Source organism: Xenopus laevis, chromosome 8L (genome assembly GCF_017654675.1).
Source record: "Xenopus laevis strain J_2021 chromosome 8L, Xenopus_laevis_v10.1, whole genome shotgun sequence".
In the NCBI taxonomy this organism is placed as follows: domain Eukaryota; kingdom Metazoa; phylum Chordata; class Amphibia; order Anura; family Pipidae; genus Xenopus; species Xenopus laevis.
In genome coordinates, this window is record NC_054385.1 from 132054259 (window position 1) to 132080972 (window position 26714).

Consider the following 26714-nt stretch of genomic DNA (forward strand, 5'->3'; position numbering starts at 1 on the left):
ACTGAGGATTGGGCTGTACCAAAGCTAAAAAGGCACCCAGAAATAGGGCTGCTGGCCCTTTAAACACACAGAACAGAGAGCTACTCAATAAATTCCTTCCCTTTAACAGCTTTAATCTTTGCATCACGTGATAGAGCTCAGCACACACACACTGATATAATTATTCATTCCATTTATACAGCACTTACAGTTCTTAAAGGGGGGGGGTTCACCTTTAAGTTTCATTTTAGCATTTTATAGAATGGCCAATTCTAAGCAACTTTTCAATTGGTCTTCTTTATTTGCCTTCTGACTTTCAAAAGGGGGTCGCTGACCCCCACCTAAAAAACAAATGCTCTGTAAGGCTACAAATCTATTGTTATTGTTACTTTTTATTGCTCATCTTTCTATTCAGGCCTCTCCTATTCATATTCCTGTCTCTTATTCACATCAATGCTTGGTTGCTAGGATAATCTGGACCCTAGCAATCAAATTGCTAAAACTGAAAACCAGAGAGCTGCTGAATAAAAAGCTAAATAACTCTATTTGCAGATTGTCTCAGAATATGTCTCTAGATCATACTAAATGTTAATTTAAAGCTGAACAACCCCTTTAAAGGGGAAATTCACCCAAAATAATTAATTATGCAAAAATTGTATTTGGTTTGGTTTTTCCCTTTAAGAGCTCTGCTCACCCTGTTTACTGTGCTAAAAGGCTCCATAGAAGTGAGTGCCGATTGGTTGGGCACAGAGAAAGAACCATCAGAGGTCAGATCAGCATTAAAATACTGTTTATTATGCAGCGTATTTATGGCGTGAATTATATAAAAGTTATATCGGCTCCCCAGAGGTTGGAATATTGTGCCGGGGGGATGACATCGCTGTTACCGCATTCTGATAAATAAAACTTTATGATATGGAATGGAGCGGACACGGTATCCAGCAGAGAGGTAGGCACAGGGGATCCGTCTGGATCAGTTCATGTTAAATCTGTCCCGCGGGGGTTCTAGGTTTACTTGGATTTATGTTCCACCAGCCCCTTGCTGATCAGATCCGGGATCTCCACCACCAGCCACGGGCCCAACTGTCAGACACGCAGGAGAGAAAACACAAGAGTGAGTGCAGCAATGAGTGTATATCTAGAACCCCTACCGTAAAGCAAGACAGAACTGCTGTGGCTACCAAATTCCTATGTTTTTCACGACATCAGATGATGTAATTTTACACACTGTGAAAGTAGAAGCTGTCTGGCTGTTTAGATTCCCTGCACTGCTGGCTCTGACTCCTGAAACAAAACAGACCTTGAGAAATGACTTGCGTTGCTTCGAGAGTCAGAACCAGGAAGGTGATTTTTGGGAGGAGTTCCCCTTTAAATGTAATTGTATATAAGAGCTAAGTGTGTGGGTAATTGGTGGGTAATCCTGGTGTCATTCTGTCTGGGCTTTAACTAACGGATTTAAAAGAGACCCGTGCGCTTGTCTCTATGTCACAGTCTCCCTTCAGGGGCCCCTACTTACCCCCAAAGCCATGACATGCGACAGCCCAAACTTCGGAACGTTTCTTGCCCATAAGGGTTTAAAGTGCTCAGTCAGGCAGATCTTTCCTCCCCTACAAATGGATAGAAGTCAGAATGTGCAGTGAGTAGCAGCATGATAATACATAGGACCCTACTGGGGTAATAGAACCTGTCTGCACCTTATTTGTGTCCATAAACATCTAATAACCGACTATTGTGCCAACCGTCTTACATCTAAACCTATCCCAGAATAAGCACTCCCATGTACTAAGCACAATTCAGCAGGAACAGCCCCTAAGTTTGCTCATAGTCTGTACAGAGAGATCCCATAAAACTATGGCAGCATAGGTATTCCCCTGTACTAAGCACAATTCAGCAGGAACAGCCCCTAAGTTTGCTCATAGTCTGTACAGAGAGATCCCATAAAACTATGACAGCATAGGTATTCCCTGTACTAAGCACAATTCAGCAGGAACAGCCCCTAAGTTTGCTCATAGTCTGTACAGAGAGATCCCATAAAACTATGGCAGCATAGGTATTCCTCTGTACTAAGCACAATTCAGCAGGAACAGCCCCTAAGTTTGCTCATAGTCTGTAAACATGAATGGACACTCAGCACAGGCAAATACAAAAGGCAGAGACCAACATCACAGAGAGTTGCAGTTCAATTTAATGTCTTGTGCGCTCAGCTTATAATGAGAAATGAACCCAATGCCCCCACATCCTTACCTGTACATTTTGGCTGTTTTCCCATCCAGTTCGGGAATGGCGATTTCAGGAGCAGTGGAGGGGTAGGTAATGGGGATCTGTGGGAGGAACATGTGATCAGTATGTGAAGTGGTTCAGTTCTGATTCTGTTACTCACATTGTATTGTTTAAAGCAGATTAATAGGAATAAAGGGTAAGTGTTCTTGGATAATACATGGATCCCACACCATTAACCTGTAAAGTAAGAAAATAAAGCCCCACAGTAATTAAAACAGAACATATTTCTTATTCTATGAACCTGCTCCTGGGCTGCTCACTTACCCATGGCCAAGAAGAAACGTCCCTTGAGTGTATCCAGTCTTCTCCAATGGGAAAGAGAACAGCCCAGGAGCAGGAAGTACAGAGAATCAGAGCTCTGTACCTGGGTAAGTACTGGGGGAGATTGGATTCACTTACCCAGGGGGAGGTTCCTGTCTGACCATGGGAAAGAGAACAGCCCAGGAGCAGGAAGTACAGAGAATCAGAGCTCTGTACCTGGGTAAGTACTGGGGAGATTGGATTCACTTACCCAGGGGGAGGTTCCTGTCTGACCATGGGAAAGAGAACAGCCCAGGAGCAGGAAGTACAGAGAATCAGAGCTCTGTACCTGGGTAAGTACTGGGGGAGATTGGATTCACTTACCCAGGGGGAGGTTTCTGTCTGACCATGGGAAAGAGAGCAGCCCAGGAGCAGGGAGTAGAGAGAATCAGAGCTCTGTACCTGGGTAAGTACTGGGGGAGATTGGATTCACTTACCCAGGGGGAGGTTCCTGTCTGACCATGGGAAAGAGAACAGACCAGGAGCAGGAAGTACAGAGAATCAGAGCTCTGTACCTGGGTAAGTACTGGGGGAGATTGGATTCACTTACCCAGGGGGAGGTTCCTGTCTGACCATGGGAAAGAGAACAGCCCAGGAGCAGGAAGTATAGAGAATCAGAGCTCTGTACCTGGGTAAGTACTGGGGGAGATTGGATTCACTTACCCAGGGGGAGGTTCCTGTCTGACCATGGGAAAGAGAACAGCCCAGGAGCAGGAAGTACAAAGAATCAGAGCTCTGTACCTGGGTAAGTACTGGGGGAGATTGGATTACCCAAGAGGAGATTTCTATTGGGGCCAATACAAATAGGCCTAGAGTTCATCCAAGGACATAATATAATTATAATTATAGTCCATAGTGCCCGGGGCCCAGATAACAGGCAATAATGTCAGATAACAAAGACACCAGAACTGTAGGAGACAACCTGTGGATCCCATACACATACACTGACCCAATGACTTACATCAAATTCCACATCAAACTCATATTTCAGCAGATCATGGATATACCAGCACTTCCCGAACCACCTGCACACGGAATGAACATATAAAGAACATGTTAGTCACATGCTCTAACCATAGAACACAGGAATAAAACAGTCTTAGTGGTTGGAAATGCAGGTCCGGTACATACCTGGTACCTTCTTTGTTGGACTCCAGTCGGAACCAGTCGTTGTCAGCATTCTTGTTGTTCTCTACATACTGGGGGGGGGGGAGAGAAACGGGTCATTAGAATATGACTAAAGGCCCCTGGGCTGCAGGGCTGACACCCCCCTTGGTGACTCATGGCTCCAGAGAATTTACCACACATGGGGTCAGAGCCGCACCATAGGGCCACTCGCGAGGGTCGGAACCACACGCTAATGCCACGAAGGGGGTCAGAGACGCACACTAGGTCCACAAACGGGGTCAGAGCAGAACGCTAGGGCCACGAAGGGCCGTGCGCTAGGGCCATGAAGGGGGTCAGAGCCGCACAGTTGGGCCACAAATAGGGGTCGGAGCTACACACTTAGGGTTGCCATCTGGCCGGTATTTTACCGCCCTGGCCAGTAAAAATGATGGTTGATCCCAATGTTATTAATAGGGAATAAAGATAAATATATAGGAAGGTCAGTGATCCCAATGTTATTAATAGGGAATAAAGATAAATATATAGGAAGGTCAGTGATCCCAATGTTATTAATAGGGAATAAAGATAAATATATAGGAAGGCCAGTGATCCCAATGTTATTAAAGGAAAACTATACCCCCAAAATGAATACTTAAGCAACAGATAGTTTATATCAAATTGAATGACATATTAAACAATCTTACCAAACTGTAATATATATTTACATAAATATTACCCTTTTACATCTCTTGCCTTGAACCACCATTTGTGTGACTCTATCTGTGCTGCCTCAGAGATCACCTGACCAGAAATACTACAACACTAACTGTAACAGGAAGAAGTGAGGAAGCAAAAGGCAGATCTCTGTCTGTTAATTGGCTCATGTGACTTTACATGTGGTTTGTATGTGTGCACAGTGAATCGTACGATCTCAGGGGGTGGCCCTTATTTTTTAAAATGGCAATTTTCTATTTATGATTACCCAATGGCACATACTACTAAAAAAGTATATTATTATGATAATGGTTCATTTACATGAAGCAGGGTTTTACACATGAGCTGTTTTACTCTATCTTTTAATAGAGACCTACATTGTTTGGGGGGTATAGTTTTCCTTTAATAGGGAATAAAGATAAATATATAGGAAGGTCAGTGATCTCAATGTTATTAATAGGGAATAAAGATAAATATATAGGAAGGTCAGTGATCCCAATGTTATTAATAGGGAATAAAGATAAATATATAGGAAGGCCAGTGATCCCAATGTTATTAATAGGGAATAAAGATAAATATATAGGAAGGCCAGTGATCTCAATGTTATTAATAGGGAATAAAGATAAATATATAGGAAGGTCAGTGATCCCAATGTTATTAAAAGGGAATAAAGATAAATATATAGGAAGGTCAGTGATCCCAATGTTATTAATAGGGAATAAAGATAAATATATAGGAAGGTCAGTGATCCCAATGTTATTAATAGGGAATAAAGATAAATATATAGGAAGGTCAGTGATCCCAATGTTATTAAAAGGGAATAAAGATAAATATATAGGAAGGTCAGTGATCCCAATGTTATTAATAGGGAATAAAGATAAATATATAGGAAGGTCAGTGATCCCAATGTTATTAATAGTGAATAAAGACAAATATATAGATAGGCCGGTATTTTTTTCTAGAAAAGGTGGAAACCCTATACACACTAGAAGGGCCACAAATGTGGGTCAGAGCTACACACTAGGGCCACAAATAATACCTCCCAACATTTTGGAAATAAAAAGAGGGACAAAAACTGATTTTTTTTGACCATGCCCATTTCTGTAGCCACACCCCATAATTACCATGTTCATTTTACTAAATTTGGCAGGTTATGAAAGTTTGAACATATTTCTGTGGGTTTTGTTTTCCAGTTATCACAGTTTTGCTAATGAATGTGAATTGCCCTTTAAGTCTAACTTCTACCAAGGGACCTGTTATCTTATATTGTTACAATTACTTATTTGCTTATCTCGAAATTGATACAAAAGTATCTTATCTGCTGCCGTGGCTGTTCTGGGTTCTCTGCCAAAAGCCAATTAAGTTAGAAACTTTGTTTCTTTTTCTGGCTGTTCAGTGCAGAGAAAAAAGCGACTTTCCAGTACAAACCAGGGACTGAGCTGTCATAAGAGGGACTGTCCCTCTAAAAAGTTGGGACAGTTGGGAGGAGGGGTAGGAGCTGCACATTAGGGCCACACACGGGGGTCGGAGCCTCACTGTAGGGTCGCTGAGAGTGTTGTACGTATAAGGGGGGCACAAGGGAAACTCAGACAGAATTGAGTGCATAGTAAGAAGACTAGGAGATTCCAATCCAGGCCCCCCAGGTATTTACACAGACAGTAACACGTAACAGGTGGTGTCAAGGGGACACAATTCCGTGTTAGACCCGCCCGTTCCACTCACTCTAGGAACCTTCCGAACCTACCAACACCACCCCCTTCGGGTAACAGGAACTGTATCTCTGCCCCACAGAGTGCATCCAGACGGAACCAAAGTAACGGGTCCGTAGTCCCCGGGGGGAGGAATATAATCAGACCCCCAGTACCTTTATAAGGGCCTGATATTCCTCCTTCAGCCGCTGCACCCACAGCTCTTTGTCCCGCGGGCTCGCCAAGGTTTTCAGCAGCGGAATCTCCGATACCACCCGGCGAGTCGCCTCATCCACCATATTGGAGCAGGAGTAGGGGATCCCGGAAGCGGCTGTGCGTATGATTCACCCGTGTCAGCCTCGGGACGCCATATTTATTGTGGGCAAAACGACAGCATCCCCCTCATAAGAATGTGATTGAGAGCAGAGTTAGCTGATGATATACTCAGGGAAGTCTAAATGTTTAATAGCTCTTCCCCCCACACTTCTCAGTTCTGCAGGTCCTTACTAATAACGGGCAACACTTTGTAGCCTAATTGTGTGACTTGTACTGATGGAAAAACCCCACACCCAGCAGCCCATGAAAGCAGTGCAGTCTGCAGCATGAATTGAGGGAACTGTGAGGGGCAGTTAGATGGGGGTGCTGTGCTTTGGCATAAACAAAGGGTCTGATGCTCTGGCCAATTTCTTATTCTCCGACAAAGTGTCTCTGACATAATATTTGGCACATGAAACAACATTTTAACAAGATTTGTTTTTCTGAATTTGTCTTTAGGTACCTTAGATTGTAAGCTCACTGGGACAGGGACTGATGGGAATGTGATAGAGACCTTAGATTGTAAACTCACTGGGACAGGGACTGATGGGAATGTGATAGGGACCTTAGATTGTAAGCTCACTGGGACAGGCACTGAAGGGAATGTGATATGGACCTTAGATTGTCAGCTCAATGGGACAGGGACTTATGGGAATGTGATAGGGACCTTAGATTGTAAGCTCACTGGGGCAGGTACTTATGGGAATGTGATAGGGACCTTAGATTGTAAGCTCACTGGGACAGGTACTTATGGGAATGTGATAGGGACCTTAGATTGTCAGCTCAATGGGACAGGCACTGATGGGAATGTGATAGGGACCTTAGATTGTAAGCTCAATGGGATAGGCACTGATGGGAATCTGATAGGGACCTTAGATTGTAAGCTCACTGGGACAGGGACGGATCGGAATGTTAGTGACCCAAGATTGTAAGCTCTCTGGGGCAGGGACTGATGGGAATGTGATAGGGACATTCGATTGTAAGCTCACTGGGGCAGGGAGTGATGTGATAGGGACCTTAGATTGTAAGCCTATTGGTTGCTATAATGGAGTTGCAGGGAGTTGAGTCCTACAAGGTGCAGCAGAGGTTCTGTCGGTTCAATGTGTCCCAGTCCAGGTTGTGAATAGTTCAGAAGTGTCGGCAGCTGGAAGAAGTCTGGACTTTGTTTAAATGTGACTTTCATGTTATTCAAGGTGAACGTCAGGCAGCGGATTCTCAGTGTGGGCCACGGCCTGAAAAATTAAAGGAGACTAATTTTGTTGCCAGTTTGTCGTGTGCAAAAAGTGCCTGTTTGGCTGAAATAAAGGGGTGATTAGGGGTGACCCCCCCCCCTCGGTAGCAGGTGTGAGAGATGCAGATTAAATGGAAAACTTTTCTCAATGGGGCAAATTCACTAAAGTGCAAAGCTGCTAATGCTCGCCAGTGTGACGTCTTTTCTTTACTACGCCGATTTACTAACAGGTGCTGGCGTAAATTCGCTAGTGAAGTAGACCTACTAAATAGCTACTTTGCACGCCAGGCGAAGTTGCGCTATGGTGAAGGGACGTCACTTCGCTAATTCACTAACTTGCGCATTTTACTGAACGTTAACTCTTGCGCCAGACTTGCCTTAGACACCTCAGACCAGGCGAAGTGCAATAGAGTAGATAGGAATTGCTTCAAAAAAGTTGACATTTTTTCTAAGTCCCAAAAAACACTGGCGTCTTTTCCTATTTTAAGGGTTATAGGCTGAAAAAGATTGTAAATTTTTTTGGGGGTACCCTCCTTCCCCCCCTACATTTCCTAACATATGGCACCTAATCTATACAGTGGGCACATGTATAGGGCAATGTAACACCTCTATTTTATTTTATGAAGCTTTCCCAGGCTTGTGTAGTGTAATGCATTCGCTGCTACATATACGGCCATTGTACTTTAACTTGGCGCTGTATGCAAATTAGGCATCGCTAACGGAATTAACGCTGGCGCAACTTCGCTACCTTTCGCCTCCCTGAGTGCAACTTCAGATTTTAGTGAATTAGCGGCGCCCTGGCGAAGTGTGGCGAAGCCAACGCTGGTGCAACTTCGGAGGTAAGTAAATTTGCCCCAATGTGTAGTGAGAATAGTAGTGTTTGTAACGGGAACTGCTGAGCAGAGGGTGCTGAAGTTCTTCAGTAAACAAGGGGTTAAAGGCAAGGCAGTAACTCTTTGTTGCCCTGCAGTAGTGCTTTCTACTGGGAGACACCGGAGAGTCACGTGAGAGGGCTGAACTCATTGAGTATAGCTACTAGTACTAGTATTCTGGATTTCTACATTGGATATCCGATTGCCACAGGGGATGAACTCGGAATTTGATGTTTCATGTTATTATTAGTTGATTCCACAGTTTGAAGACTCTTTTTGAAAAACTATACACACACACGTGTATATATATATATATATACATATCTTGACCCATATATCATGTGACGGACACCCCTCTACTCCTCGCACGCGTAGCCTCCGTGTAATCTTTATTGTGCCTACAGGTGTAATATGTGCAATTAAGTCTGTTTCATATTCACTTCAATATATATGGTTCTATGGGGGAAAATTAAATTTTTTTTGCTCATTCAATACCCTCCATTAACTCTTGCAGGTGTATATATGATGTATATATGCAATGTGTTGCTTTTATGTTGATGGTCATGAATCTAGGATATATATACGTCTTTGAGACGGTGTCCCTTTAAGAGCCATTCTCCCCCTTTCCTTGAATTTAAATATGATTTGCATCTTGTTTCTCATTGGTCAGCACTTCCTGGGAGGAAACATTAGCCCGTGACTAAGTGCCCTGGGGGCATGAAACGCGTAGGGCCAATGGAGATACTGATGAATTTACAATAAACTTGATCTATGATTTAAATTATTTTTGGTGGCCCTTGTAGAGTTTTTCTGGAGGCCCCTTTGGACCTCTGTTTGCCAGCCTACGGGAGCCTGAGAGAGAGAGAAAGACCCATGTGTCTGGGCATAGGGCAGAATGGGGAGAATAAAGTTTGTTCCTATGGTGTAAATCTCATTAGTTTCCTCTTCTATCTTCCCCCATTCATGGATCAGAACCAGACAAAGTGTTGGGAAAGACAGAGGTTTATTTATTGATGAAATCAGGAAGGAGGCGGGGTCTGTGTGATTTGAGGCGGGGTTTCCAGGAACGACTCATTTATGCCTTCTTGTCTGTGAACTGGGAGAATAATTCTTGGAAATGGCCCTGGAGTGGTTCCATTTGAGTCTTGACTTGTGCAAAGATTTCTCTGTGTGGAGAGAGAGAGTCGAGAGTATAAGTCACTGGCACTGTAAGCTCCACCCTCCTACTGTACTGCCAGTATGGCACCTCCCACTCATATGTATAAATACAAATATACAGAGAAGGAATGTTCTGGGCACACAGTAAGCTATACCCTCATACTGTACTGTCTAAGGGAATCAATATGGCACCTCCTCCTCCCATATGTATAAATACAAATATACAGAGAAGGAATGTTCTGGGCACACAATAAGCTATACCCTCATACTGTACTGTCTAAGGGAATCAATATGGCACCTCCTCCTCCCATATGTATAAATACAAATATACAGAGAAGGAATGTTCTGGGCACACAATAAGCTATACCCTCATACTGTACTGTCTAAGGGAATCAATATGGCACCTCCTCCTCCCATATGTATAAATCCAAATATACAGAGAAGGAATGTTCTGGGCACACAGTAAGCTATACCCTCATACTGTACTGTCTAAGGGAATCAATATGGCACCTCCTCCCATATGTATAAATACAAATATACAGAGAAGGAATGTTCTGGGCACACAATAAGCTATACCCTCATACTGTACTGTCTAAGGGAATCAATATGGCACCTCCCTCCTCCCATATGTATAAATACAAATATACAGAGAAGGAATGTTCTGGGCACACAATAAGCTATACCCTCATACTGTACTGTCTAAGGGAATCAATATGGCACCTCTTACATATGTATATATAAATATACTTACTCTGTCTGGGCCTTCACCTCTCCATTCTGGATTTTGGCGATCCATTCCTGTGTCTGGGTTTTCAAAGTATCGGCCCAGGATGAGAAAATCTTGGTGAATTCATCCAGATTGGGCACTTCTCTCTTCACGACTCCCGCTGCAGAATAAAAAGAAGTTACAATGAGTTTTTTCCCCCAGATCTTCCTGATACAGAATCATTAGTGAGATTTATTTGTTTATATTCCCTTCACACTGTCTCGCCTTATTATACCATAGGTTTAGCCCCTTCCTGGACCAGAAAAAAATCTTTGTTTGGGGGGACACTAACCCCTAATGGCACCCCTATATGCAGAAAAGAGCCCTTACCTTCCATGCCACTGATAGCAATGACCAGAACAACCAAAGCCAGGACTTTCATGTTTGTGGGAATAGAATCAGCTCAGGGACCTGTAGGGATACACAGAAAACCTGGGGGTTAGTGAGTTTTTATTTGGGGGGAGGGAGAGCCCCATGAAATATAGACATACACTCAGAAGTCAGGACAGAGGGTGACCGGATTCAAGCAGGGACTCGAGCCCTAACAATGAAGCAGGAGTCCAGGTGTTCTAATCAGCTGGCTCCACTGTTTCATGAGTCAGAACCGGCAGTGCAGAGAACAGAAACAGGAGTTGCTTTTCAATAGCAATGACATTTACAAATAACTTTGAAAAGGAAAGGAATGGAAATGATTCAGCCTCAGCCCCACTGCCATTACAGCGATGTGGATAAATAGCTGCCCCTCATTCTGTGCTGCCTGTGCTCTCAAGTTTGGGTCATTACATATTATTCATAGAGGAATAAACTATTTGCCATCTGTCAACCTTACTATTACATAGTAACATAGTAACATAGTAACATAGTAAGTAAGTAAGGTTGAAAAAAGACATGTCCATGTTCAACCTTTTTTTTTTTTTTTTTATTAACTACCTAACTGCCAGTTGATCCAGAGGAAGGCAAAAAAAACCCATCTGAAGTCTCTCCAATTTCCCTTAGAGGGGGAAAAATTCCTTCCTGACTCCAAAATGGCAATCGGACCAGTCCCTGGATCAACTTGGACTATATATATTCCCATATATATATATATATATATATATATATATATATAGAATATAGATATAGATATAGATATAGATATAGATATAGATATATAGATATTTTATTATTCTTATTATTTATTACATAACATGTGCTGCCTGTGCTCTCAGTTTTGAGTAATTAAATATTATTATTCATAGGGGAATAAACTCGTAAATTAGGACATGGGAGGCCAAATACATCTTCATCTGCCTTTCTATTCCCCTAGTATTTTATATTTATATATATATATATATAGAAATACTTTGGGTGTCCGCACTCGATCTCCAGTAGAGCAGAGGTGCACGATCAATGTTCATAATATACAGTAGTAATGGATCAGCACACTCATTGTAGAAGTGAATAAAGTGTTTTTTATTGGTGACACAGCATTGTTATCCGACGTCTCGGTCTCACTTTGAGAAAGGTCCCCAGGTGGGACCGAGACGTCGGATAACAATGCTGTGTTACCAATAAAAACACTTTATTCACTTCTACAATGAGTGTGCTGATCCATTACTACTGTATATATATATAGATAGATAGATAGATAGATAGATATATATATATATATATTTTCACCTGCACCCCCATTTTCATGACAAAGCCTCTATATTCTTTTGTGTAAGCCTCAGCAGAAAAAGACATCATAATTCGGTTAAATCATATCCCTAACCCAGTGGGAAAAGAATGAATAACCCTTCATGCTATTACAAGCAGTATGGCAGCAGTACAAGTACAAGCAATGCTCTTACCTGTGAGAATTCAGCAGGAGCTGTGTGATGAGGATTCCTGGGACACCCAGTCTATATATTGGGAACGAATCAGTAACTGCGCCTTCTCTGCTCTCCCATTGGTTCCCTCTCTCCTGACAAAGTGTTGATGACCTGGCTGGGATTAAAGGTCTCTGTCCATGGACCCTTTATCTGCTTGGGGCATATTTTTTTTTTCTGCTGATGTCCTGTCTAACCTTGATATTATGTTTGTTTTCTGGCACAAATCTCTTCTATATGTTCTATAGCACCAAGGGGGTGCACATAACCCCTCAGTGACTTCTAATATCCTTATCATTTACAGTAGGGGGTACATTATCCCTTATAATACATGAGTGATACTCAGAGTTCCCTGTATAACTCAGCCTGCAGCCTTGTGCCTTTATATGGTCACAGAACAACCCCTCAGTGACTTCTAATATCCTTATCATTTACAGTAGGGGGTACATTATCCCTTATAATACATGAGTGATACTCAGAGTTCCCTGTATAACTCAGCCTGCAGCCTTGTGCCTTTATATGGTCACAGAACAACCCCTCAGTGACTTCTAATATCCTTATCATTTACAGTAGGGGGTACATTATCCCTTATAATACATGAGTGATACTCAGAGTTCCCTGTATAACTCAGCCTGCAGCCTTGTGTCTTTATATGGTCACAGAACAACCCCTCAGTGACTTCTAATATCCTTATCATTTACAGTAGGGGGTACATTATCCCTTATAATACATGAGTGATACTCAGAGTTCCCTGTATAACTCAGCCTGCAGCCTTGTGCCTTTATATGGTCACAGAACAACCCCTCAGTGACTTCTAATATCCTTATCATTTACAGTAGGGGGTACATTATCCCTTATAATACATGAGTGATACTCAGAGTTCCCTGTATAACTCAGCCTGCAGCCTTGTGTCTTTATATGGTCACAGAACAACCCCTCAGTGACTTCTTATATCCTTATCATTTACAGTAGGGGGTACATTATCCCTTATAATACATGAGTGATACTCAGAGTTCCCTGTATAACTCAGCCTGCAGCCTTGTGCCTTTATATGGTCACAGAACAACCCCTCAGTGACTTCTAATATCCTTATCATTTACAGTAGGGGGTACATTATTCCTTATAATACACGAGTATCCTGAGCTGTATGTATGAAGGGCCCTTGGGGGACATTGGTGGATAGAAGCACAAACAACTCCCAGAATCCCTTTGACAAGCAGACTGACCACGTTGCAGGGACCCCCCTTTTTCCTACCAATGAACCAATGACCGTTTATTAAGAAATCAGTGAAAACAAACCCAGAATAGAAGAAATCACTGTGCCACGTACAGGGACCATTTGATAAGGGCTGATAAATAACAGGGCGCTGAGCTGAGAGGGACACACACAGGCTCTTCTCTCCTTCCCACAAATATCCAACTTGCCCTTTATCAGAGCATCAGCTGATCAGAGTCCATTGCACCCACATATCAGCGAGATAACGGGATGGACTCAGGTCCGAGCAACGTCACTCCCTTCCAACTGTGCAGGAACAAAGGTTGTGGGACACAGGGCCCCAATGAGATGTCTATCTCCTGCAGTACACTGACATGGGGGTTATTGTTTTGTGCTCATTATATGGGCAGTCACAGGGGAAGAGGTTTTGACTTAAACGGGTTGTTCACCTTTAAATTAACTGTTAGTATGATATAGTGAGGGATATTCTGAGACAATTTGCAATTGGTTTTCATTTTTTATTATTTGTGGTTTTTGATTTATTTAGCTTTTTATTCAGCAGCTCCCCACTTTGCAACTTCAGCCATCTGGTTGCTAGGGTCCTATATCCCCTAGCAACCATGCACTGATTTGAATAAGAGACTGGAATGGACTCTGGACATTCCTATTACACGAGAGACCGTGGCCCTAAACTGGCACAAGACTTTGTTGAAGACAAGTAAATATGTGGGAGAGTTTTGGGGGATACTTTACGGTGTCGCTGCTATTGCTCCATTGCTGTTTCTGCACTAAAAGCAGTTTTTTCACACAAATCTAATCAGCGAGTGACTGGTTGGGGCCGGATGGTTTATTTGCTGACGGACCCCGAGTTCCCACAATATTGTGTCTGTGTCAGAGGTGAGTCTGGAGTTATTCCGGCCCTGCACCGTCCAATCAGCATTAATCATTCACCTGAGCCTCTCACCTGAAACTTCACTCCTGCACCTCAGAGGGGCCCGTAAACATAATTCTAATCCCCCAGCTCAGGTAAGAGTGCAGCCCCCCCCCCCCCTATATTTATATTTATACAACCACCAGCCGGGGGCAAAGACCTTGTTTGGTCAATTTGTTCATCGCTGTCTGTTTTCCTGTCCTTGTGCCCCCATGCTGGGGAATTAAGGATACAATGGGGGTCAGAAAGCTAAAGATGGAATTATGCTTATTTATATATATATTCATTTTCAGCACATTTCTGTTGGGGCCGTTTTGCAGTAGTCCTGTCTTTTTATAAAGAACTTCAACTGGGGGTGCCACCTGACCCCTAAAAACTTAGCAACCTTCCACTCCAGACTGGACTACACTCACCCCAAATCTCCCCCTAACTGACCTTCAGACTGGGCCCCCTTAGCTCATAACAAGGTTACAGATATATAGAAACATTGGGGTGTCACCCTGCTATAGTTCCAGGGGTACCCAGGGTACAAATAAACACTCACCCCAAATCTCCCCCTAACTGACCTTCAGACTGGGCCCCCTTAGCTCATAACAAGGTTACAGATATATAGAAACATTGGGGTGTCACCCTGCTATAGTTCCAGGGGTACCCAGGGTACAAATAAACACTCACCCCAAATCTCCCCCTAACTGACCTTCAGACTGGGTCCCCTTAGCTCATAACAAGGTTACAGATATATAGAAACATTGGGGTAACAGTCACCCTGCTATAGTTCCAGGGGTACCCAGGGTACAAATAAACACTCACCCCAAATCTCCCCCTAACTGACCTTCAGACTGGGCCCCCTTAGCTCATAACAAGGTTACAGATATATAGAAACATTGGGGTGTCACCCTGCTATAGTTCCAGGGGTACCCAGGGTACAAATAAGCACTCACCCCAAATCTCCCCCTAACTGGCCTTCAGACTGGGCCCCCTTAGCTCATAACAAGGTTACAGATATATAGAAACATTGGGGTGTCACCCTGCTATAGTTCCAGGGGTACCCAGGGTACAAATAAACACTCACCCCAAATCTCCCCCTAACTGACCTTCAGACTGGGCCCCTTAGCTCATAACAAGGTTACAGATATATAGAAACATTGGGGTGTCACCCTGCTATAGTTCCAGGGGTACCCAGGGTACAAATAAGCACTTACCCCAAATCTCCCCCTAACTGACCTTCAGACTGGGCCCCCTTAGCTCATAACAAGGTTACAGATATATAGAAACATTGGGGTGTCACCCTGCTATAGTTCCAGGGGTACACAAGACTATATGGTACAGCCCTGGGAGGCTCCTATAACTAATTGCATGTCAGTATCACACTAGAAAGGGGTGATTCTTACCCCTAAATTGCCCTGAGGAGGTCGCACCACTAGAATGGAAATTGGGCTCTTAAAGTTACAGGAGCAGTTTTTTGCGGCCCCTGGTAACTTGGGGGTCAGTGACACTTGAGGTTTTCACCTTGTCTCTTCCCTGACCCTCGGGTGCCTGTGCATAATCTGTCTGTGAGTTGTAGTTCAGCAGTTGGAACACAAATATTATTGTTCCTGGCCAGGTTGTAGGTTCTGGCTCAGACTCACCTGTGACGCTGCTGCTGTTGCTCAAACTCAGACCCAAAACACAAAGTTCCACGTGAGTCAACAGAGAGGCAGTTGATATAATGGGAGAGAACAGACAGGAGGCGTAACTTATGTACAAAGTGCAGGGGATTGGGGGGCACTGTGATCGGGGGGCACAGAAAACAATAACAACATTTCTGGCAGGTGAGAGCAACTGGGCCAGGGGCAGAAGAGTTCACAACAGACCCAGAAATACACAGATTTGACCTCAAGGTGAGCTGCCAGCAATGGGATTTGTTGTGGCTCTGCTTAAAAAGCACCCGAAAAGGGTTAAATTGCCTGCGTACATCTCCGTTTGAATCAGCACCCAAGTGGCTCCTTTGTGTCCTTTTGTGTAGGGACACTGACCCTGATTAGATTCTTTGTTGCTGGGGACACTGACTTTGATTAGTATCTGAGTTGACCATTTAAAGGGGTTGTTAACCTTTAAATTAACTGTTAGTATGATGTAGAGCAGGGTGTTCTGAGACAATTTGCCATTGGTTTTCTTTTTTATATTATTTGTGGTCTTAGAGTTATTTTAGTCTTAAGTTTGCAGTTTCAGCAATCTGGTTGTTAAGGTCCAAATTCCCCTAGCAACCATGCATTGATGTGAATAAGAGACTGGAATATGAATAGGAGAGGTCTGAATAGAAAGATGAGGAATAAAAAGAAGCAATAACAATACACTTGCAGCCTTACAGAGCATTTGTTTTTTATATTTGAAAACTGGAAAGAGACAGAAGAAGAAGAAGGCAAATCATTAAAAATAAATAAATAAAGAAGACCAATTAACCAGTTGCTTAGTATTGGCCATTCTATAACATACTAAAAATCAATATTGTTCATTTAATTTTAATATTCAGGCTTGAGAACAGCAAGTTTTATAAGAGTTTGCAACTCTCTGTTCTTATCTTCCCTGGCAGTGGAAGGGTATAATTGGGGGTACACTGGGGTGCAAGACATGGGTGTGGTCTAATTCCTATTGATTTCTATGAGTGGGAGCTGCCATACTGCCATACCAACTTTAAGCCCCGACTCACTGAGGGCACTGCCCATATTCCCATGTACAAGAGCAGCAATTGCAATTCCTGAGGTGTGTAAAAGCTGTTAGTATCCCTTTAATACCCCCCACCCGTATACTCAGTGTTTACTCCATCACAGTGTCGCCCTCGGGTGCCCCAGACATGAGGTGAAGTCGGATCATCAGGTCCCTGAGTGGCAGAAAGTCAATATTTACTGAAATCAAAGTTCGGGTGAGGCAAATATTTATCAACATTGGGCAAGTTCATAACAGAGATACCGACCCTCAGTTAAGGTGCATGTTCCCTTTAACCCCGGCCGTCCTGCTGGCCATATATATATATATATATATATATATATATATATATATATATATATATATATATATATATATATATATATATATATATATATGTATGCAATATACTGTATAGTCAGCAAGATATATGGGTTATTAGACTGCTAGCTGGTTGCTATGGCCCACTTACCCCAGCAACAAGACTGGTCGGTTGGAATGACTGTCTGAATATAAAGGCAACACAATGGAACTTTTATATCAGTGTCTGTGTGTCAGCACCTATTGGGTTAAATCTATTCTTGTTGAAAGTCTATTTGTTCAGACAAAAAACCCTAACGATGGAAATAATTGCCTGACACCCCCCCTCACTGGCCGGACACAGAACAATCAATGGCTTCAAAGTGTCTCCTGTTATTTATTATTATTAAAGGGGAACTTATCCCTAATGAAAGAACTTGTCATTCTAATCAACTGTCCAATATCCATTCATTCCTCATTCTCACTGGGTTTATAGTTCTGTGTAACTGTCATTGTGTCTGTCCCTTTCTCTTCTCTGCACTGCTGCCTCTGACTCCTGATACAACTTCCCAATATCCATTCATTCCTCATTCTCACTGGGTTTATAGTTCTGTGTAACTGTCATTGTGTCTGTCCCTTTCTCTGCACTGCTGCTTCTGACTCCTGATACAACTTCCCAATATCCATTCATTCCTCATTCTCACTGGGTTTATAGTTCTGTGTAACTGTCATTGTGTCTGTCCCTTTCTCTGCACTGCTGCCTCTGACTCCTGATACAACTTCCCAATATCCATTCATTCCTCATTCTCACTGGGTTTATAGTTCTGTGTAACTGTCATTGTGTCTGTCCCTTTCTCTTCTCTGCACTGCTGCCTCTGACTCCTGATACAACTTCCCAATATCCATTCATTCCTCATTCTCACTGGGTTTATAGTTCTGTGTAACTGTCATTGTGTCTGTCCCTTTCTCTGCACTGCTGCTTCTGACTCCTGATACAACTTCCCAATATCCATTCATTCCTCATTCTCACTGGGTTTATAGTTCTGTGTAACTGTCATTGTGTCTGTCCCTTTCTCTGCACTGCTGCTTCTGACTCCTGATACAACTTCCCAATATCCATTCATTCCTCATTCTCACTGGGTTTATAGTTCTGTGTAACTGTCATTGTGTCTGTCCCTTTCTCTTCTCTGCACTGCTGCTTCTGACTCCTGATACAACTTCCCAATATCCATTCATTCCTCATTCTCACTGGGTTTATAGTTCTGTGTAACTGTCATTGTGTCTGTCCCTTTCTCTGCACTGCTGCTTCTGACTCCTGATACAACTTCCCAATATCCATTCATTCCTCATTCTCACTGGGTTTATAGTTCTGTGTAACTGTCATTGTGTCTGTCCCTTTCTCTGCACTGCTGCTTCTGACTCCTGATACAACTTCCCAATATCCATTCATTCCTCATTCTCACTGGGTTTATAGTTCTGTGTAACTGTCATTGTGTCTGTCCCTTTCTCTTCTCTGCACTGCTGCTTCTGACTCCTGATACAACTTCCCAATATCCATTCATTCCTCATTCTCACTGGGTTTATAGTTCTGTGTAACTGTCATTGTGTCTGTCCCTTCCTCTGCACTGCTGCCTCTGACTCCTGATACAACAATATCCATTCATTCCTTCCTCTCTCTACATGTTCATGCTGCAATGGGTTTGGCCACTAGGTGGCAGTTATTGTCCCATAGATTCCCATTCGTGAGCTGTATATATCCATGCCAGCAGCATTATAGGGGTGGCGCAGTACAAAGGGCAGCAATCATCAATTGCCATTAATTGGTTACAGCTCCAGTAATTAATTATTTGCAGGGGCGGCTTGTCCTTGTCAAAAAATGGTTAAACCAGACGGACATGAGTCTTTTTGGTGCCATGATTCAGACTGGACAAGAGTGGGTTAAAAGCTCAGACAAGGGCCCCGACCTCTGAACATGAGGGTGAGGTCTTTGCAGTGGAAATTCTCTAGTTATTTATATATCGTTATTTATTTATAGTTATTTATTTATATACAGTGTATAGAGTCTCCCACAGTGTCAGCAGTCAGTACAGCACCCGGGGTCAAGATTGTCTGGTATTGGGTAACAGCACTGAGTCTCCCATAATCCAATGCAATGTAACCCCTTCACTGCCAGAGAGTGGGGCTATTGGCCTATTACTGACCATCCGTCTTGCACCCTGAATCCCCTCCCCTCTCCCACCTGCACACAAACTACCTACCCACATACCTACTGTACCTACTGTACTGGGACTGTGTATCCCTCCCCTCTCCCACCTGCACACAAACTACCTACCCACATACCTACTGTACCTACTGTACTGGGACTGTGTATCCCTCCCCTCTCCCACCTGCACACAAACTACCTACCCACATACCTACTGTACCTACTGTACTGGGACTGTGTATCCCTCCCCTCTCCCACCTGTACACAAACTACCTACCCACATACCTACTGTACCTACTGTACTGGGACTGTGTATCCCTCCCCTCTCCCACCTGCACACAAACTACCTACCCACATACCTACTGTACCTACTGTACTGGGACTGTGTATCCCTCCCCTCTCCCACCTGCACACAACTACCTACCCACATACCTACTGTACCTACTGTACTGGGACTGTGTATCCCTCCCCTCTCCCACCTGCACACAAACTACCTACCCACATACCTACTGTACCTACTGTACTGGGACTGTGTATCCCTCCCCTCTCCCACCTGCACACAAACTACCTACCCACATACCTACTGTACCTACTGTACTGGGACTGTGTATCCCTCCCCTCTCCCACCTGTACACAAACTACCTACCCACATACCTACTGTACCTACTGTACTGGGACTGTGTATCCCTCCCCTCTCCCACCTGCACACAAACTACCTACCCACATACCTACTGTACCTACTGTACTGGGACTGTGTATCCCTCCCCTCTCCCACCTGTACACAAACTACCTACCCACATACCTACTGTACCTACTGTACTGGGACTGTGTATCCCTCCCCTCTCCCACCTGTACACAAACTACCTACCCACATACCTACTGTACCTACTGTACTGGGACTGTGTATCCCTCCCCTCTCCCACCTGTACACAAACTACCTACCCACATACCTACTGTACCTACTGTACTGGACTGTGTATCCCTCCCCTCTCCCACCTGCACACAAACTACCTACCCACATACCTACTGTACCTACTGTACTGGGACTGTGTATCCCTCCCCTCTCCCACCTGTACACAAACTACCTACCCACATACCTACTGTACCTACTGTACTGGGACTGTGTATCCCTCCCCTCTCCCACCTGCACACAAACTACCTACCCACATACCTACTGTACCTACTGTACTGGGACTGTGTATCCCTCCCCTCTCCCACCTGCACACAAACTACCTACCCACATACCTACTGTACCTACTGTACTGGGACTGTGTATCCCTCCCCTCTCCCACCTGTACACAAACTACCTACCCACATACCTACTGTACCTACTGTACTGGGACTGTGTATCCCTCCCCTCCCCCACCTGTACAGTAACTACCTACCCACATACCTACTGTACTGGGACTGTGTATCCCTCCCCTTTCCCACCTGTACAGTAACTACCTACCCACATACCTACTGTACCTACTGTACTGGGACTGTGTATCCCTCCCCTCCCCCACCTGTACAGTAACTACCTACCCACATACCTACTGTACTGGGACTGTGTATCCCTCCCTTCTCCCACCTGCACATAAACTACCTACCCACATACCTACTGTACCTACTGTACTGGGACTGTGTATCCCTCCCCTCTCCCACCTGCACACAAACTACCTACCCACATACCTACTGTACCTACTGTACTGGGACTGTGTATCCCTCCCCTCTCCCACCTGCACACAAACTACCTACCCACATACCTACTGTACCTACTGTACTGGACTGTGTATCCCACCCCTCTCCCACCTGCACACAAACTACCTACCCACATACCTACTGTACCTACTGTACTGGGACTGTGTATCCCTCCCCTCTCCCACCTGTACACAAACTACCTACCCACATACCTACTGTACCTACTGTACTGGGACTGTGTATCCCACCCCTCTCCCACCTGCACACAAACTACCTACCCACATACCTACTGTACCTACTGTACTGGGACTGTGTATCCCTCCCCTCTCCCACCTGCACACAAACTACCTACCCACATACCTACTGTACCTACTGTACTGGGACTGTGTATCCCTCCCCTCCCCCACCTGCACACAAACTACCTACCCACATACCTACTGTACCTACTGTACTGGGACTGTGTATCCCTCCCCTCTCCCACCTGCACACAAACTACCTACCCACATACCTACTGTACCTACTGTACTGGGACTGTGTATCCCTCCCCTCTCCCACCTGCACACAAACTACCTACCCACATACCTACTGTACTGGGACTGTGTATCCCTCCCCTCTCCCACCTGCACATAAACTACCTACCCACATACCTACTGTACCTACTGTACTGGGACTGTGTATCCCTCCCCTCTCCCACCTGCACACAAACTACCAACCCACATACCTACTGTACCTACTGTACTGGGACTGTGTATCCCTCCCCTCTCCCACCTGTACACAAACTACCTACCCACATACCTACTGTACCTACTGTACTGGGACTGTGTATCCCTCCCCTCTCCCACCTGCACATAAACTACCTACCCACATACCTACTGTACCTACTGTACTGGGACTGTGTATCCCTCCCCTCTCCACCTGCACACAAACTACCTACCCACATACCTACTGTACCTACTGTACTGGGACTGTGTATCCCTCCCCTCTCCCACCTGCACACAAACTACCTACCCACATACCTACTGTACTGGGACTGTGTATCCCTCCCCTCTCCCACCTGCACATAAACTACCTACCCACATACCTACTGTACCTACTGTACTGGGACTGTGTATCCCTCCCCTCTCCCACCTGCACACAAACTACCTACCCACATACCTACTGTACCTACTGTACTGGGACTGTGTATCCCTCCCCTCTCCCACCTGTACACAAAACTACCTACCCACATACCTACTGTACCTACTGTACTGGGACTGTGTATCCCTCCCTCTCCCACCTGCACACAAACTACCTACCCACATACCTACTGTACTGGGACTGTGTATCCCTCCCCTCTCCCACCTGCACATAAACTACCTACCCACATACCTACTGTACCTACTGTACTGGGACTGTGTATCCCACCCCTCTCCCACCTGCACACAAACTACCTACCCACATACTTACTGTACCTACTGTACTGGGACTGTGTATCCCTCCCCTCTCCCACCTGCACACAAACTACCTACCCACATACCTACTGTACCTACTGTACTGGGACTGTGTATCCCTCCCCTCCCCCACCTGCACACAAACTACCTACCCACATACCTACTGTACCTACTGTACTGGGACTGTGTATCCCTCCCCTCTCCCACCTGCACACAAACTACCTACCCACATACCTACTGTACCTACTGTACTGGGACTGTGTATCCCTCCCCTCTCCCACCTGCACACAAACTACCTACCCACATACCTACTGTACTGGGACTGTGTATCCCTCCCCTCTCCCACCTGCACATAAACTACCTACCCACATACCTACTGTACCTACTGTACTGGGACTGTGTATCCCTCCCCTCTCCCACCTGCACACAAACTACCAACCCACATACCTACTGTACCTACTGTACTGGGACTGTGTATCCCTCCCCTCTCCCACCTGTACACAAACTACCTACCCACATACCTACTGTACCTACTGTACTGGGACTGTGTATCCCTCCCCTCTCCCACCTGCACACAAACTACCTACCCACATACCTACTGTACCTACTGTACTGGGACTGTGTATCCCTCCCCTCTCCCACCTGCACACAAACTACCTACCCACAATACCTACTGTACTGGGACTGTGTATCCCTCCCCTCTCCCACCTGCACATAAACTACCTACCCACATACCTACTGTACCTACTGTACTGGGACTGTGTATCCCTCCCCTCTCCCACCTGCACACAAACTACCAACCCACATACCTACTGTACCTACTGTACTGGGACTGTGTATCCCTCCCCTCTCCCACCTGCACACAAACTACCTACCCACATACCTACTGTACCTACTGTACTGGGACTGTGTATCCCTCCCTCTCCCACCTGCACAAAACTACCTACCCAACCTACTGTACCTACTGTACTGGGACTGTGTATCCCTCCCCTCTCCCACCTGCACATAAACTACCTACCCACATACCTACTGTACCTACTGTACTGGGACTGTGTATCCCTCCCCTCTCCCACCTGCACACAAACTACCTACCCACATACCTACTGTACCTACTGTACTGGGACTGTGTATCCCTCCCCTCTCCCACCTGCACATAAACTACCTACCCACATACCTACTGTACCTACTGTACTGGACTGTGTATCCCTCCCCTCTCCCACCTGCACACAAACTACCTACCCACATACCTACTGTACCTACTGTACTGGGACTGTGTAATCCCTCCCCTCTCCCACCTGCACACAAAACTACCTACCCACATACCTACTGTACCTACTGTACTGGGACTGTGTATCCCTCCCCTCTCCCACCTGCACACAAACTACCTACCCACATTACCTACTGTACCTACTGTACTGGGACTGTGTATTCCCCTCCCCTCTCCCACCTGCACATAAACTACCTACCCACATACCTACTGTTCCTACTGTACTGGGACTGTGTATCCCTCCCCTCTCCCACCTGTACACAAACTTACCTACCCACCATACCTACTGTACCTACTGTACTGGGACTGTGTATCCCGCCCCCTTCCACCTGCACACAACTACCTACCACATACCTACTGTACCTATGTACTGGGACTGTGTATCCCTCCCCTCTCCCACCTGCACACAAACTACCTACCCACATACCTACTGTACCTACTGTACTGGGACTGTGTATCCCTCCCCTCTCCCACCTGCACACAAACTACCTACCCACATACCTACTGTACCTACTGTACTGGGACTGTGTATCCCTCTCCCACCTGTACACAAACTACCTACCCACATACCTACTGTACCTACTGTACTGGGACTGTGTATCCCTCCCCTTTCCCACCTGTACAGTAACTACCTACCCACATACCTACTGTACTGGGACTGTGTATCCCTCCCCTCTCCCACCTGCACACAAACTACCTACCCACATACCTACTGTACCTACTGTACTGGGACTGTGTATCCCACCCACTCCCATAATGTGCACTGTGGGTCTCCCATGTGAGTAATTCAGTGTTACAGACAGTCAGCTCTGGTGGTTCTGCAGATACAACTCCCAGCAGGCTTGTATATAATGACACACAGAAGCTGATCTCTATACGAATGAGCTGGGCATGTGAGTAACATTATTGCTGCTCTCAGGGGTAATAAATAATCCAGCGTCACTATCAGCCGACACTGGCAGTTCCCCCCGCATACATGTGGCGCTGCGGGAGGGGTGAGACTGTGGCACATTCACTCTCTCACCACTGAGCGGCCAATCAGAGGATCAATATCGGGGAGGGGAGCGCAAGGCAGTCGAGGGATCGATGGCTGAAAGGAATATGAGCCGGGGGGGGCAGGGGAGGGGGTGTCACTGAAATAGACACTGAAGCCCCCCCCCCCGTTCCACTCACTGCTGAATAAAGGGCAGAAAAAGTAGGGACTTTGGCTGTAAATCAATCCAGGGGGCAATTCCTAGTGGATATAGTGAATACTGGATCCCCCTACTCACAGTATAGTGAACCCCTTAAGGCTCCTCCCCCTGTGTAAGCCAATCCAATCTGCCCCCAAGTACTTGCCCACATACAAATCTCATTCTCTGTACTTCCTGCTCTTGGGCTGCTCTCTTTCCCATGTCAGACAGGAAACTACCCACCCCCAGGTAAGTGAATCCAATCTCAGTCTTTTCATCAAATGGGAGCTGCCATGTTGTTTATCCTCTTCAAGACCAGTTCCATGTGATTGCAGGACAGAAGTGAGACAGTGCCCTCCGGTGGCCATACTTGGAAGGACGGCTGTTAGAATACACAGAATCAAATCCACTCCTGACTTTGCTGGGGAAAAGCTCATTTTGCTGTTTATCCCTTGTAGGAAGCCCACCCAACGCCCACTAAATGGGGGCACCCGAACAGGCTTGAAACAAACACACAACGAGGTCAAAAAGGTTCAAATCCTTGTTTTTGGAGTGGAATTCAAGGTTGGTCCCTAGACAAAGGCATCGCTCTTACTGACAGACCCCTACAGACTGATTTAGTGCCCCCTATATATATACACCAGGTTAAATGCCGGCGTGTCCGAGTGCAGCTGTTCTGGAGCTCAGGCGCTGGAAGGGTTAACAGTCTGGCTGCCATATTTATAACTGACCTTCCTTTGAGAAACCGCAGCAACTGCGCATAATGGATGGCAGTATGCCCATTGTCCATGCCCAAGGTTAAACTGTAAGCTCCTGGGGGGAGAGAGGGTAGTACGGCCTGGAATCAGGCACCCAGCACAGAAGGTAGAAATACATATAGAGTTGGGACAGTATCAAAGCAGGAGGGAAAGGACTTCAAGTCCTCCACAACTATAATATCCAAACTAATGATCATGAAAGAATTAACAGTGCATGGCTGCATGGAAAGCAGTGCAGTCGTCAGGCTGGACAGACTCAGATAATGAGCCAATCAGTGCGGCTTTAAGTCTTGTCTGTTTTTATAGGGGCGAAGGGCTGACACAAGGTGAAGAGGTCCTCCAGTCCCTCCGAGCTGCATATTGATAGGAGAATTAGGAGGTTTATGGCACATTAGTTCTGCTACAGACGCTCTTCTACACGCTACATCCATTATTCATGGGATCGCTCATATCTTATTTATGTGACCTAGTGACATCACTGGTGCCACAAATACAGGGGAGCAGGATCCACGGCCGTGGGGGGGACCCCGCAAAGGGAAGAGACATGGTAGGAACCTGCTCCCCACCTAGGAGTTGCGAGCTCTTCCCGCCACATTTAAATAAATGACAGCTTACAGTTAGACATTCATCAGACCCCATACATGGGCCAATCAAATCCAACTCGATCTAGAGGTGCCAAGTCAGACACTTTTATCTGCCCATTTATTGCCACCTCAAGTGTTGCCCCATCTGCCCCACTGTTGCCTTGATCTCCAGCTGTCTCCTCCTGCCCCACTCTCTCCACTTTCACTTACTCTAATCACCCTGCCCTA

At 45.3% G+C, this 26714-nt stretch overlaps 1 protein-coding gene and 1 long non-coding RNA gene across 3 annotated transcripts; both read right to left on the minus strand.

The window, feature by feature from the left end:
• Window positions 1–752: 752 nt before the first annotated feature.
• LOC108699617 (ubiquitin-fold modifier-conjugating enzyme 1) lies at window positions 753–6427 on the minus strand. The gene is made up of 6 exons (XM_018231711.2): window positions 6245–6427; window positions 3691–3758; window positions 3521–3584; window positions 2224–2300; window positions 1496–1586; window positions 753–1062 (listed from the first exon to the last, which is right to left on the minus strand). Exons 1-6 carry the CDS (start codon window positions 6365–6367, stop codon window positions 991–993), a joined length of 495 nt encoding a protein of 164 aa, XP_018087200.1. The 5' UTR covers window positions 6368–6427; the 3' UTR covers window positions 753–990.
• A 3045-nt stretch (window positions 6428–9472) lies between these two features.
• LOC108699620 lies at window positions 9473–12330 on the minus strand. Of its 2 annotated transcripts, XR_005963611.1 has the most exons (4): window positions 12243–12330; window positions 10741–10821; window positions 10396–10531; window positions 9473–9652 (listed from the first exon to the last, which is right to left on the minus strand). It is a non-coding gene; the product is annotated as an uncharacterized LOC108699620 (long non-coding RNA). The 2 variants fall into 2 exon arrangements; XR_001932829.2 differs by lacking the exon at window positions 12243–12330 and having other exon boundaries at window positions 10741–10833.
• Window positions 12331–26714: the final 14384 nt, after the last annotated feature.

Coding starts and splice junctions, on each gene's coding strand:
- LOC108699617 (XM_018231711.2), bottom strand. CDS start 6,367: ATGGTGGATGAGGCGACTCGCCGGGTGGTATCGGAGATTCCGCTGCTG. Junction 3,585..3,690: donor TCCAACAAAGAAGGTACCAG/GTATGTACCGGA, acceptor TTCCGTGTGCAG/GTGGTTCGGGAAGTGCTGGT. Junction 2,301..3,520: donor AGTTTGATGTGGAATTTGAT/GTAAGTCATTGG, acceptor TTCCTCCCACAG/ATCCCCATTACCTACCCCTC.